General features: G+C 51.6%; 1 protein-coding gene across 4 annotated transcripts in view; it reads left to right on the top strand.

Moving 5' to 3' along the window:
- The window catches only part of VPS13A (vacuolar protein sorting 13 homolog A), a 2146181-nt gene that overhangs the window by 1320344 nt on the left and 810183 nt on the right, over window positions 1-15654 (top strand). For all 4 annotated transcript variants that reach the window (XM_086961343.1, XM_086961342.1, XM_086961345.1 and 1 more), the window contains one exon: window positions 10126-10279. In XM_086961343.1, coding sequence (XP_086817469.1) covers window positions 10126-10279 — 154 coding nt within the window. The remainder of the gene's footprint in view (window positions 1-10125; window positions 10280-15654) is intronic.

The raw sequence follows: 15654 nt of genomic DNA, 5'->3' as shown, positions 1-15654 counted from the left end.
GACGGACGCGTCCCTCCAGGGCTGGGAAGGCCACATGGGAGAGGCGGAGATCAGAGGCCTCTGGTCTCCGGCGGAGTCCCGGCTCCATATCAACCTTCTGGAGTTGCGGGCGATTCGTCTAGCACTGAAGGCATTCCTCCCCTCTGTCCGAGGGAGTGTAGTGCAGGTGTTCACGGACAACACCACCTCCATGTGGTACTGCAACAAACCGGGCTCTGCGCCTCTGGCAATGGCTGGAACATCAGGGCGTGACTCTGGTGGTTCAACACCTGGCAGGTTCTCTGAACGCCAGGGCGGACGAACTCAGCCGCCGGTGCATGATGGATCACGAATGGCGTCTGAACTCGGACGTGGTGCAAGGTCTCTTTCAGCAGTGGGGAGAGCCTTGGTTAGATCTATTTGCCACCGAAGAGAACGCGCAATGTCATCAGTTCTGCGCGTTGAAATTTCCAAGGCGGCACTCGCTCGGAGACGCTTTTCGTCGCGAGTGGAGTTGCGGTCTGTTGTACGCCTTTCCGCCTATACCACTTCTGCCCAGAGTACTGAAGAAGATCAGGCGCGACCGGGCACAAGTCATCCTTGTGGCTCCGGACTGGGCACGAAGGTACTGGTATCCCGAGCTACTCCGTATGTCAGTCGATCCCCCGGTTCGTCTGCCTCTTCAGGAGGACCTTGTGTCGCAGCAGCAGGGTACGGTCCTCCACCCGAACCTGTCCAGTCTCCACCTCCATGCTTGGAGATTGAGCGGCGACAGTTGAGGCCATTTGACTTGCCTCCTGAAGTCTGTACAATCATTCTGGCAGCCAGGTGTCCCTCCACAAAGTCGGTATACGCCTGCAGGTGGAACAGATTTGTGGCATGGTGCACAGCAAAGGCTGTGGATCCTCTCTATGCCCCTCTTTCTGAGATTCTTCTCTTCCTTCTTTCTCTTGCCCAGCAGGGCTCTGCTCTGGGCACTATCAAGGGCTATCTTTCTGCCCTTTCAGCCTTCCTAAGGCTGCCTGATCAACCATCTTTGTTCAAGTCCCCTATTGTGAATAGATTATTTAAAGGCATCACACACACGTTTCCACCTGTTCCCTTTGTGATGCCTCAGTGGGACTTGAACTTGGTTCTTACATTTCTGATGTGCGCTCCCTTCGAGCCACTCCACAACTGTTCTCTTCGCCTTCTTACTTTGAAGACTGCCTTCCTGGTAGCCATCACATCTGCCAGGAGAGTGAGTGAGCTCCAGGCTCTATCCTGTAAACCTCCTTTCCTATCAGTCCATCCGGACATGGTTGTGTTGCGGACAAGGCCCTCTTTCCTACCCAAGGTAGTCACGGCCTTCCACATTGGGCAATCCATCACCTTGCCCACCTTCTTTCCGCATCCGCATCCCTCGAGAGAGGAAGAGCGGCTCCACTGTCTGGACCCAAAGCGTGCGCTCTCATTCTATCTGGATCGCACACGCCAGTTCCGGGTGGATGACCAACTCTTCGTTGGTTACGTGGGGGCTAAGAAAGGGAAAGCGGTAAACAAGCGGACCGTCTCGCGGTGGATCATCTTGTGTATCCAGGCGTGTTACTCCTTGGCAAAGTAGAAACCCCCTGTTGGGCTGAGGGCTCATTCCACTCGAGCCACAGCGACTACAACTGCCTTGGGCCGAGGTGTGCCCTTGCAGGACTTTTGCCAGGCAGCTACGTGGGCCTCGCTGCACACGTTTGCAAATACACTATTGCCTGGACAGCCAAGTCCGGAGGGATGGCTTCTTTAGCCGTTCCGTCCTCCAGGACTTTCTGGTGTGATTATTGGTTCGCAGACCCACCACCGGGGATGGTATTGCTGGGGTATCTATTCTAAGGTAGGGAATCTATCACTAACGTGTCTCTTTCAGATGCATAAGTTACTACTTGTGTAACGATATATCTGTAAGAGACATTGGTTAGTGATAGATTCCTTACCGACCCACCCATCCTCCCCGTTCTGCGAACCGATATCTAGGGTTAAGGTCATCCCCTTTCAGGGCCCTAGTTTCATGGCACCAGTGTTAGTTTTTGGCATAGCTCTGCGTTTCTGGCGCGGAAAAGCTGTGTCTAAGAACTGACGTCAGCACGCGGAGGCGGCGTCTAAGTACTCCGACGTCATCACGGCGCCGACGACGGAAGCGGAGCCGCAGACAACGCCTACCGACGCGCAAGGGTACTGCTACGCAAAAGTTTCCGGATCCAGTCTGACGCCTGGGGATATTCTAAGGTAAGGAATCTATCACTAACTAATGTCTCTTACAGATATATCGTTACACAAGTAGTAACTTGTGCGTCGGCTGGTCATTTGCTTCTGAAGTTAAACAAAGGAAGGTCAAATACAATCCTTTGAAGAACAAAAAGACTTTCTATCGCGTCCACTTTGTTTAATTTACTACCTATTGTGTTTTTTGGATTAAGCATGATACATGTATACACCTCGCTTAACGTGTGCACAGGATTCTTGTCATAATTACCGAGTGGGCCCTGGCCACTCTCTGCAGAGGTTTCGGGGTCTCCCAACCTTGCTGCACCGTCTTCATTATTGTTGTTTTTTACCTAACACACACTGCTGCCAGTTAAGGCCCCACACTTCCTGTATATGTCAAAACCCTCCACAGAACCCGCAATCCTTTAAGATCCTATCCGTGTGTGCTGCCAGTTCCGATTCATCTCCTCTCTTGGCAACTATTATCTGGTGTGCAGCGCCTCTGTCCTGCATTATTTTCGTGGTTTTGGGGTGCACCATACCTTCACTCCACAAGGAGGGACACCCATCTCCAAGGTGGCAGCAGCAACTGGTCCAGCCCACATGAGTAGATCTCCGTGTCTGCTGTGGGGGAGACCTGATCACCCTACACCATGGTTAACCTAATAAGGCTTCAGCGAGCCACCTTTTTATTACCACTGAGGGGGCCACGGTGCCCCATTTCTTTTGTCCTATACTGCTGAGCCTCCCATCAGGGCAATGTGTCCTCCTGAGGTGGGGTCCAGTGGGTCCCCGACATGCCACCCACCTTCGGTCTGCCTCTTCAGGCCTTGTGGCTGAGCTCTTCTGCCACCACTCACTCACTCGGGGGCTGCCAAGCTGCTCTCACAAAGGTCTTGAAGCCACATCTCTGTCCCAGGAGGCTTCCCCTCAGCCTCTACTGCCACCACTAATAGCACCTGTGGCCCACCAAGCTGCCAGCCCTGGCAACTCTCCAGGTACCCTGTTTCGTGACCTAGAGCCTGCCCTTTCATTCAGCCACTACCGCCGCTCGACATCACTTGTGGCTGTCACACCTCCGGCTTTCTCCCCACTTTGACCACCAGGGTGGGTGCAGCTCAGTCCACCTGCGCCCCAGTACCCCTGCCACTGGTGCACTCCTCTGAGTAGTAAATGGGCTGTGAGAATATTGGGATATTCACGTCTGCATGGCTCTGTCGCTGGAGCTCCATCAGAGCTCCATCAAGCATTTATCTTCCTCTCTGCATTGACCAGTCTCGGTCCCCCCCACATCTGCCTCATTTTCCATGGCAATCAGATGAGTGGTAACAATTCTTGACCTCAAGATTCCGCCACTGGATATTAAAACAAATATACCTACTGAGGTTGGTATCGGAACGAATCTAAGTACTCAAACTCAGGGCAGACCTTAAGTAAACCTAAAAAGAGGAAGGACCTCTTCTTTGGTGACCCACCTGTTGGAGCTACTCAGATGGTCTAGCCAGTCAGATGCTCCCAGGGGCCAAGATTCAGCGTGACAGAATCAAGTGGCCACCTAGAGGATCTCTGGGGAACCTCCCTATGGAGTGTAGGAGAGTAGGGTCTGCAATCCTATGGTCACCCCAGATTTTTGCTTTTTGCTTCACTGGTTTACGACTTTCCCTGGCTGTGGGCCTGCTAATCAGACCCACAGCCTAGCTGTTCTCTCTCTAAATTGACATCCATGTACTTTAGGGGCATTTACCAATTGGTATTGGGTCACTCTTGTAAGTCCTTGTACAGTGTACCATAGGTACCCAGGGCATAAGTGAACCCAAGGCCTACCAGGGGCTGCAGCATGTATTATGCCACCCCTGGCTGGCCATCCAAATCTGACACAACTGGCTGATTAATCAGCTGGGGCAAGGTGGTGTAATCACCCTTTGCTATAGATATAGTATACCTATATCTAAACCTAAAATGGACCCATATCCTCCTATAAGTCACACCTATGGCAGGCCTTAACAATCCTGGAGGCAGAGTGCTGGGAATTATGTGAGATGGTGCTCTAGCACGAGCTGATCCTGTCTGCAGCTTTCGGAACCAAGTCCTTTAGCTGTTTCCATGATAACGCTATACCATATACTCTTAAGTGCATTATAATCCTCGCGGTTATTGCTAACTTTGGCATAGCATTATCAAAACATGTCGAGTAAGGTGTCATACGAATTGGAATACTACCCCCTCACCAATTCTGGCGACGGGGGTAGCATTCCGCCCTTTTAGAGGGACACGACATGTACCTAACTGTGAACCCCGGTTAAAGTTAACTCAAGCCTCAGCATCACAAAATGGATGCTGCCACCACAGACACAAGTCTGACCTCCTGCTGCTGGGAGTCCTTCCAGCGAGGGAGGCTCGGACAAAGGGTTTCCTGCCTTGGGAGGTGCTAGCACCACCCCAGACAGGATTTTGTGTATTAGGTAGGCCAGGGCTGAAAGGAATGAGACATGCCTGGGGCACACAAGGTGTCCCTGTGCATACGCCGGTCTAAACCAGTTCCTGGGGCACTCCAGCCCCAGAGCTGGCGCAAGACCGGACAAAGGAAAGGGGGTGTAACCACCCCCCTTCCTGGTCCCACCCAGAGGAGGGACCTAGTCGTAGTGCAGCCCCCTTTAGCTGAATAAAGGTAGGAGCTGGTCCCATTCCAAATTAGATTATCCTGAACGACTTTACAAGAAGAACCTCTGGACTTCGACGTTCTGGTCCAAAGAAGACTGAAGAAATCTCCCTTGTGGGCAAGGAGTGTCCACCCTGCACCAGCAGGCACCACCAGCGTCCAGCGGCTTCCCTTTGTCGTCTTCCTGCAAGGATCCAGACTTCAGAGCCCGACGAGACCCGGATTCCCAGACCTCTCCGACCTCAACCCACATCTGCAGCAGAGCTGAGACCCGTGGGTGCGACGAGACACGTGGGACCGGCCATCTTGAAAGAAGCAGCACTTCGCTCCAAGCACGACTTCAGAGGCATCCTCGTCAAAGTGCTTTGGGGACTGAGAAGCCCCGACCCCGAGCAGCTCCTGCACCGAAGATCAGCCCTCCAGCATCCACGAGATCTGCGTGGGGCCCTTTTGCCTGTTGCTGCTCGACGCATTGTCTGGTCACTTGCCGGCTGGCTAGTGACCTCCTAGACGACAAACTCCGACAACTTTGCTGCTGGTCTGGTTGCTCCAGACTGGCCCTTGCTCCCTTCCAAAAGAGGAGCGCCCGGACCCTCCTGGTCCACTCCAGACGCCGTTTCCACTCACCGCGTGGGTTGCCTTTGCCAAGGCCTGTTGAACCCGAATCCGGAGACGACACCGCCGACAGCGAGAACCTGCGTGGGGCAGCTCGTGCCTCCATCCTGGCCGTCGAAGACATCACCTGGTCCACGTGGCTGCAGAGACAAGCGTCCACCTTCACCTGATCGTGACGACGACACCTGGTTCCACTCCAGTCACTGGCTAGTGACTTTGAACATTGTCCCCTCTGCTTTCAGGTTCTTCTCTTCACCAATCCACCCTTGGATTGCACCGGACATCTTCCTCCTGGTCGCCTGCAGCATCTTTCTTCAAGGCTCCATAGACTTCGACGCGGAAACCCGACACAACTTCGCACCTATGCACCCGCAGCCTGTGGGTGGGGTAACACGAGCATTTCCGTGCTCAAGGGTAGCTTGACTCTCCTAGTGTCCAGTTCCATTGTCATTTTTGTCCTACCTAGTCAGGAACGTCCGTACTCACCTTTTCTTTAACCTGTACTGTCAATAGACGTTTGTACGCATCTCGCATGTGAGTTCACACTCTGCACACGCGCTCTGTGGGCCTCCTATTACCTACCCCAAGTTAGTATAGCGTGGTCCCAGCGATCCTACAACCTCTGGACAACTCCATTCCTTTGATTGACTTTCACATTCCACTTACTTAGTATATGGTTTGTCATGCCCCTAGGGCACCATTGTAAATCGTGCAACTTAAACGTATTTTTCCTAAGGGTTTGTCATGTGCTTAGCCCTCTGACCTCATAAAGAGTTCAGAGGTGTATGTTATTTAATAAATAACTGTTTATTTTCATAACAACCTGTGTGGTGTCCTGTTCATTTGGTATTCAAAGGTTATATGTGGTAAAACAGCTGGCTTCACATGCCATCCAGAGTTTAGCCTAAAGACTGCTTTTGTCCACGCTACTAGGATAGCTGGTCTATAAGGTTGACTTACCACCAATCACCATAAGGGTTGTTTGGACTGATACAAGGTGATCACTAGAACTAGTGAGCATCATATATCAGGCCAACTTCTCACAGTTCACAGTTACATACATGTCGTGTCCCTTTAAAAGGGTGGAATGCTACCCCCGTCGCCAGAACTGGCGAGGGGGTAGTATTCCAATTCGTATGACACCTTACTCGACCTGTTTTGTTAATGCTATGCCAAAGTTAGCAATAACCGCAAGGATTATAATGCACTTAGGAGTATATGGTATAGCGTTATCATGGAAACAGCTAAAGGACTTGGTTCCGAAAGCTGCAGACAGGCTCAGCTCATGCTAGAGCACCATCTCACATAATTCCAAGCACTCTGCCTTCAGGATTGTTAAGGCCTGACATAAGAGTGACTTATAGGAGGATATGTGTCCATTTTAGGTTTAGATATAGGTATACTATATCTATAGCTAAGGGTGATTACACCACCTTGCCCCAGCTGATTGATCAGCCAGTTGTGTCAGATTTGGATGGCCAGCCAGGGGTGGCATAATGTATGCTGCAGCCCCTGGTAGGCTTTGGGTTCACTTATGCCCTCAGTACCTATGGTACACTGTACAAGGACTTACAAGAGTGACCCAATACCAATCATCAGTTCTGCGCGTTGGAATTTCCAAGGCGGCACTCGCTCGGAGATGCTTTTCGTCGCGAGTGGCGCTGCGGTCTGGTGTACGCCTTTCCGCCTATACCTCTTCTGCCCAGAGTGCTGAAGAAGATCAAGCGCGACCGGGTATAAGTCATCCTTGTGGCTCCGGACTGGGCACGAAGGTACTGGTATCCCGAGCTACTCAGTATGTCAGTCGATCCCCCGGTTCGTCTGCCTCTTCAGGAGGACCTTCTGTCGCAGCAGCAGGGGACGGTCCTCCACCCGAACCTGTCCAGTCTCCACCTCCATGCTTGGAGATTGAGCGGCGACAGTTGAGGCCATTTGACTTGCCTCCTGAAGTTTGCAACATCATTTTGGCAGCCAGGCGTCCCTCCACAAAGTTGGTATACGCCTGCAGGTGGAACAGATTTGTGGCATGGTGCACAGCAAAGGCTGTGGATCCCCTCAATGCCTCTCTCTCTGAGATTCTTCTCTTCCTTCTTTCTCTTGCACAGCAGGGCTCTGCTCTGGGCACTATCAAGGGCTATCTTTCGGCTCTTTCAGCCTTTCTGAGGCTGCCTGACCAACCTTCTTTGTTCAAGTCCCCTATCGTAAATCGATTCCTGAAGGGCATCACTCATACCTTCCCTCCTGTTCCCTTCGTGATGCCTCAGTGGGACTTGAACCTGGTTCTAACATTTCTGATGTGCGCTCCCTTTGAGCCACTTCACAACTGTCCTCTTCGCCTTCTTTCTTTGAAGACTGCCTTCCTGGTAGCCATCACCTCTGCCAGGAGAGTAAGTGAGCTCCAGGCTCTATCTTGTAAGCCTCCTTTCCTTTCAGTCCATCCGGACAAGGTTGTTTTGAGGAATAGGCCCTCCTTCTTGCCTAAGGTGGTCACGGCCTTCCACATTGGGCAGTCCATCACATTGCCCACCTTCTTTCCGCCTCCGCACCCCTCGAGAGAGGAGGAGAGGCTCCACCGTCTGGACCCAAAACGTGCGCTCTCGTTCTATCTGGATCGCACACGCCAGTTCCGGGTGGATGATCAACTCTTTGTTGGGTACGCGGGCGCTAAGAAAGGGAAAGCGGTGCACAAACGGACCATCTCTCGATGGATTATCATGTGCATCCAGGCGTGTTACTCCTTGGCTAAGAAGGAACCCCCTGTTGGGCTGAGGGCTCATTCCGCTCGAGCCACGGCCACTACAACTGCCTTGGGCCGAGGTGTGCCCTTGCAGGACATTTGCCAGGCAGCTACGTGGGCCTCGTTGCACACGTTTGCACGGCACTACTGCCTGGACAGTCAAGTCCGGAGGGACGGCTACTTCGGCCGTTCCGTTCTCCAGGACTTTCTGGTGTAAATATTGGTTCGCAGACCCACCACCACGGGGATAGTATTGCTGGGGTATCTATTCTAAGGTAAGGAATCTATCACTAACGTGTCTTTTTCAGATGCACAAGTTACTACTTGTGTAGCGATATATCTGTAAGAGACATTAGTTAGTGATAGATTCCTTACCGACCCGCCCATCCTCCCCGTTCTGCGAACCGATATCTAGGGTTAAGGTCATCCCCTTTCAGGGCCCTAGTTTCTTGGCACCAGTGTCGGTTTTTGTCATGGCTCTGCGCTTCTGGCTCGGAAAAGCTGTGGCTAAGAACTGACGTCAGCACGCGGAGGCGGCGTCTAAGTACTCCGACGACGTCATCACGGCGCCCACGACGGACGTGGAGCCGCAGACGACGCCTACCGACGCGCAAGGGTACTGCTACGCAAAACTTTTCCGGATCCAGTCCGACGCCTGGGGATATTCTAAGGTAAGGAATCTATCTAACTAATGTCTCTTACAGATATATCGTTACACAAGTAGTAACTTGTGCAACGGGACCCCGTGTATTACACCGGTCGCGGAATACCAAAGAAAGAGCTCCTGCGCTGGCGGGAGCAACGTTAAAGTAGATGCAACCCCGTGCCTTTGCACGGGTCGCGAGTGCTGGTGAAAGCGCTCCTGCGCTTGGTGAAAACAAATGAAACGCGACCCCTTGTTTTACACGGGTCGCAGGATACCAAAGAAGGCGCTCCTGCGCTGACGGGAGCAACGTTGAAGTAGATGCGACCCCATGCCTTTGCACGGGTCGCGAGTGCTGGTGAAAGCACTCCTGCTCTTGGTGAAAACAAAGGAAACGCGACCCCGTGTTTTACACGGGTCGCGCGATACCAAAGAAGACGGTCTTGTGCATGACGGGAGCAACGTTGAAGTAGATGCGACCCCGTGCCTTTGCACGGGTCGCAAGTGCTTGTGAAAGCGTTCCTGCGCTTGCGTAGATCCAGTCTTTCCTGCAGCAACGTGCCTTTGCACGAGTCGCGTATAGCTTCTGCAGGCGCCCTTGCGCAGTCCGGAGTTTTCCAGTTGCTGATCGAGCATTCGCTCCTGCGAAGCTCAGTACTGCAATACAAAGTGCAGAGCACTGCGGCTTCGATATAGTTATAGGTCCTCCCCCGGAAGTGCAGGTCAGCAGTTGGCTCAAGTCTAGTCCCGTCTAAAAGGTTAGACAGCCAACCTGCTCACCCGATCTCGGAAAAGGGGGGCTGGCGCCCGCATGCACACAATACCTCGCACACCAGCCATACCAGAACCAGGGAACATGACATCTGCACACTGGCGCAGTTCGGTTATTGAAGGCTCCGTATGCGACGGCATGGACAGGTATCAGAAAATGCTGACATTGACGCACACTGGTGGCAGTTATACTGTGGCCTCAACCTCACTTCTGAGGAAGGACATACCCGACCAGACACAGAGCCACCTACCTGTGTGTGATGGAATTGCTGAGAAAAGTATCCAGATCCAATCTGACGAATGGGAATATTCACAAGGTGAGTAATCTGTGGTTAGATCGGATATCCACCAGAAAGAGCTTTACCGAGTGAAAGTAACTTGTGTCTCACTGCATATTTGACCGATCTAGATAGCTCGTTGTTTTCTGTTTCAGGGTGACTCAGTATCTTGTCATTAGATTCATATATTTGATGTTTTTTCCACTAGTTCCGATGTTGTTTGGGAGACAAAACTTAAGAAGAAAGCAAGATGGCGGCCAATGAGTGTCAAGCAGACTGAAAGGTTAGAGGAAGCATTAAAAGAATACAATGAAACCTCACCGTTGGAAAATAAGCTAGTAGAGTTGGAACCTAATGTCCAGGTAATGGCCTAACATATATTTTTCTGTTTGGTTTTTGTTGTATCTTCTGTTATTGTATTGTCACAAAAAATATTTCTAGGGCTGTCTAATGTCTAAAAAAGGGTATTTCTTCTTTGCTGACAGATAGGCCCAACAGTAACTAATATTACGAAAAAATGAAATTTCTGGAAAAATATACCTAGACCGAAATGACCCCTGCTCCTCACCACTCCTCAAAAGCTTGAGCAACATCAGACTCACCTAGCTCGTTTCTGAACCAACACACCCTGCAGAACACATACTGGACCCCATCTTCACCTCAAGTTACAGAATCAAAAACAACTCTTCCACACTGCTCACATGGAGCTACCACCCCATCATCCAGTTCCAAATCAAAACACCTCAAGTCAACACCCCTACCAGGTTCAGCATTCTAAGCCGCAGCTGGCGCAAAATCACAGAAGCAGACTAGTTTAGCACCCTCAGCACGGATCAACCTAGCTCCCCAGACAACCGTGCATCATGGGTACAGGGCAGACCAAACTACCAAGCCAATTCTTTTACTGGAAAGGAAACAAGCTTCCGGGGACCGGTTTCTGGCATTACAGCCGTCTTCGGCCCGGCTTGCTTGAATCCTGATGGTGCAGTGAGAAAGGGACTCACATCTGAGTATACCCATCTGAGTATACCCTTCCACGCTTATGGTGGACAAAACGATTCAGAAAAGGGGGTGGCGATGGACAGAGTATCTGAATAAAGCAGAACACTCCTACCCAGTCCAAAGTCCTGGCCCAGTGCATCATGGGAACAGGGCAGACCAAACCACCAAGCCAATTCTTTCGCCGTGGAAGGGTATGCTCAGACATGAGTCCCTTGCTCACTGCACAGTCAGGATTCAAGCAAGCCGGGCCGAAGACGGCTGTAATGCCAGAAACCGGTCCCCGGAAGCTTGTTTCCTTTCCAGTAAAAGAATTGGCTTGGTAGTTTGGTCTGCCCTGTTCCCATGATGCACTGGGCCAGGGACAGACTAATTTGCATGTAGCCAGGTTCTGAGCTGGGATGGTGCAGTGAGCTAATAAACGGTGATGGATCAAGCCCTGATCTGTTGACTGGGTACTAGTGTTCTGCTTAATTCAGATACTCTGTCCATCACCACCCCCTTTTCTGAATCGTTTTGTCCACCATAAGCGTGGAAGGGTATTATGCTCAGACATGAGTCCCTTGCTCATTGCACCATCAGGATTCAAGCAAGCCGGGCCGAAGACTGCTGTAATGCTAGAAACCGGTCCCCGGAAGCTTGTTTCCTTTCCAGTAAAAGAATTGGCTTGGTAGTTTGGTCTGCCCTGTTCCCATGATGCACTGGGCCAGGGACAGACTAATTTGCCTGTAGCCAGGTTCTGAGCTGGGATGGTGCAGTGAGCTAAAATACGGTGATGGATCAAGCCCTGATCTGTTGACTGGGTACGAGTGTTCTGCTTAATTCAGATACTCTGTCCATCACCACCCCCTTTTCTGCATTGTCAACAACATCGCTGCCTAACAACAACTCTGTGAATACCTTTCCAACTTCTTCCACAGCTAAATCCCAAACATCTACAGTAATTTTGTACACCTACCCACCCCAGAGAATTCATTATAGCCTACCCACCACCGACCAAGACGGTCACTTGACCAAATAGACAACCCTCACCAGAAACAACCAAGCTGCAATAATGTGGACCATACACTCAGGGGCCCTAACAAACCTATGCCTCTACCACATCACAACCTGGGAAGATTACCAATCAGCACTTCCCTGACCCAAAAAAGGAACACCGCCATCATATCTGAAAGAGACACGTTAGTGATAGATTCCTTACCTTAGAATATCCTCAGGCGTCAGACTGGATCTGGAAAGTTTTCGCAAGCAGTACCTCTGCGCGTCAGTAGGTGGCGTCGTGTGGCTCCGCGTCCGTCACTGGCATCGCATGCTCCGAGATGACGTCACTGAGACTACTTAGGCGCCACCCATGAGCGCTGGCGTCAGTTCTTTCTTTTTTCGCGCCAGTAAGTGCAGATCCCGTTAGAGCACGTACCTTAGTCACTTTTTGACTACCCTTTTTCAGACTTTTTGTCTCCTTTAAGCTTTGGTTCACTCTGGTGCACGTAGGGATGCTTGGGTTCAAGTCTTGTGGGGCCTGCCGTCGCAACATGTTGGTGGCGGACCCTCACGACGCCTGCCTCTACTGCCTGGAGACCAACCACGACTTCCGGTCCTGTCTGGACTGTCGGATCATGGCCCGAATGTAGGAGAGTAGGGTCTGCAATCCTATGATCACCCCAGATTTTTGCTTTTTGCTTCACTGGTTTACGACTTTCCCTGGCTGTGGGCCTGCTAATCAGACCCACAGCCTAGCTGTTCTCTCTCTAAATTGACATCCATGTACCTTAGGTGCATTAACCAATTGGTATTGGGTCACTCTTGTAAGTCCTTGTACAGTGTATCATAGGTACCCAGGGCATAAGTGAACCCAAGGCCTACCAGGGGCTGCAGCATGTATTATGCCAGCCCTAGCTGGCCATCCAAATCTGACACAACTGGCTGATCAATCAGCTGGGGCAAGGTGGTGTAATCACCCTTTGCTTTAGATATAGTATACCTATATCTAAACCTAAGATGGACACATATACTCCTATAAGTCACTCCTATGGCAGGCCTTAACAATCCTGGAGGCAGAGTGCTTGGAATTATGTGAGATAGTGCTCTGGCATGAGCTGAGCCTGTCTACAGCTTTCGGAACCAAGTCCTTTAGCTGTTTCCATGATAACGCTATACCACAGGGGTCCCCAAACCGGTCCTGGAGGGCCGGAGCCATGCCAGATTTTTTAAATTACTACATTTATCTCAATGGGGATATCCAAAAAATCTGGCATAGATCCGGCCCTCCAGGACCGGTTTGGAGACCCCTGCTATACCATATACTCTTAAGTGCATTATAACCTTGCGGTTTTTGCTAACTTTGACATAGCATTATCAAAACATGTCGAGTAAGGTGTCATACGAATTGGAATATTACCCTGTAGAAAGGTGGATACCTGACTATGGTTGCCCCCAACTTTTTTTGCCTGGTGTTTTGCTGGTTTTCCGACTTAGTTGGCCTGGGGCCCTGCCAATCAGGACCCCAGGCCTACTGCTCTCTCTGTAAAATGGATTCCATGTACCCTAGGTACATATCCAATTGGTACTGTGCCACCTTAGCAGACCCTGTAACTCAGGGCATAGGTGTACCCAGGGCCTACCAGGGGCTGCAGCATGTATTATGCCACCCCTGGCTGGCCATCTAAAACAACTGGCTGCACGACAGCTGGGGCAAGGTGGTGTAATCACCCTTTGCTTTAGATATAGTATACCTATATCTAACCCTAAAATGGACACACAGATTCCTATCAGCCACTCCTATAGCAGGCCTTGACAATCCTGAAGGCAGAGTGCTGGGAATCGTGTGAGATGGTGCTCTGGCATGAGCTGAGCTCGTTTGCAGCTTGCGGAACCAAGTCCTAATAGCTGTTCCATGATAACGCATACCATATGCTCTTAAGTGCATTATAATCTGCGCGGTTATATGCTATCTGTGGTATCGCTTTATCAAAACATGTCGAGTAAGGTGTCATACGAATTGGAATACTAACCCCTCGCCAATTCTGGCGACGGGGTTAGCATTCCACCCTTCTAGAGGGACACTACATGTACGTAACTGTGAACCCCGGTTAAAGTTAACTCAAGCCTCAGCATCACAAAATGGATGCTGCCACCACAGACACAAGTCTGACCCCCTGCAGCTGGGAGTCCTTCCAGCGAGGGGAGCTTGGACAAAGGGTTTCCTGTCAGGGGCGGTGTTAGCACCATCCCAGACAGGGTTTTGTGTATCCTAGGAAGGCAGGGCTGAATAGGAAGGTGACTGCAAGTGGCACCCCGGTGCTCACTATGCATCTGCCGGCTAGAACCACTTCCAGGGGCACACCAGCCCCTGAGCTGGGGAAAGTCCGGCATGGGAGAGGGGTGTAACCACCCCCCTTCCTGGTCCCACCCATGGGCAGGACCTAGTCGCGTGCCAGCCCCTTTTCCTAGTATAAAGATAGGAGCGGGCCCCCTTCCAAATTAGATCATCTTTGAATCCTGAAACTACTTTCTACGAAAGGAACTCTCGACTTCTTCTCAAGATTTCTCCCTTGTGACTAAGGAGTAGTCACCCTGCACCCGCAGGCACCATCCAAGAACACTGCGGTTTGCTGCACGTCCTTCCTCCGGAATCCGACTGACCAGCACGACAAGACCCGGCTTCCCTGGCACCTCTGACCTCTACCCACATCGTCAGCTCAGCTGAGATCCGTGGGTGCGACGAGACCTCGAGGGACCGGCCATCTTCAAGACTGCACGACGCTTGCCCAGCACGACCGCCGAGGGATCCTCGAGTGAGTGCTTTGGGGTCAGAGAAGCCCCAACCCTGAGCAGCTCCAGCACCAAATTTCAGCCCTCCAGCATCCACCAGATCTGCGTGGGGCCCTTCTGCTTTTTGCTGCTCCCCGCGCTGTCTGGCTACTAGCCCGCTGGCTTGTGGCCTTCCCGACGACTAACTACGACATCACCACTGCTGGTCTGGTTGCTCCAGACTGGCCCTTGCTCCCCTCCAAAAGAGGAGCACCCCGGACCCTCCTGGTCCACTCCAGATGCCATTTTAAGTCCACCGCGTGGGCTTGCATTTGCCAAGACTTGTTGCCCCAATCCTGGGTCCAGCGACGTCGACAGCAGATACCATCGTTGGACAGCTCGCACCTCCATCCTGGTCGCCGACAACGCCTCCTGGTCCGTGAGACTGCAGAGCCCAGCGTCGCCCACTCACCTGGTCGAGGTGACTCCATCCGGTGCCATCCTGGTGCCCATCTAATCATTGGCTAGTGATTCAGAACTTGGTCCCCTCTGCTTACAGGTGTCTTCCATCTCCGATCCAGGCTTGGATCCATCCGAATCTCTTCACTGGTCGCCTGCCAGCAACTTCTTCTTTCAGGCTCCATAGACTGCAACGAGGATTCCCGACGTCTTTCCAGACCTATGCAGCCGCAGCCCCTGGGCTAGGTAACTTCGGCATTTCGGTGCCCCAGCATAGCCTCGCTATCCAAGGGTCCAGATCCTTTTTCGTTTTAGCTCTACCTAGTCTGATTCGTCCGATAACACTAACTTTACGAAATCTAGCATCCATAGAGTTTGTCCCGCATCCCGCGGTAGAGTGCACACTCTGCACCCGATCTCCCTAGGGCTCCTGCTAGTAATCTGAAGGTTCAGTAGTCTAGTCCTAGCGATTCCAAAGCCTATTAGTACAGTACTTACCTGCTAGTAATTTCGCATTCCACTTTTAGAG

The sequence above is a fragment of the Lissotriton vulgaris genome, chromosome 3_1 (genome assembly GCF_964263255.1).
Source record: "Lissotriton vulgaris chromosome 3_1, aLisVul1.2, whole genome shotgun sequence".
In the NCBI taxonomy this organism is placed as follows: Eukaryota; Metazoa; Chordata; class Amphibia; order Caudata; family Salamandridae; genus Lissotriton; species Lissotriton vulgaris.
This window is presented reverse-complemented; position numbering and strand designations above follow the sequence as displayed.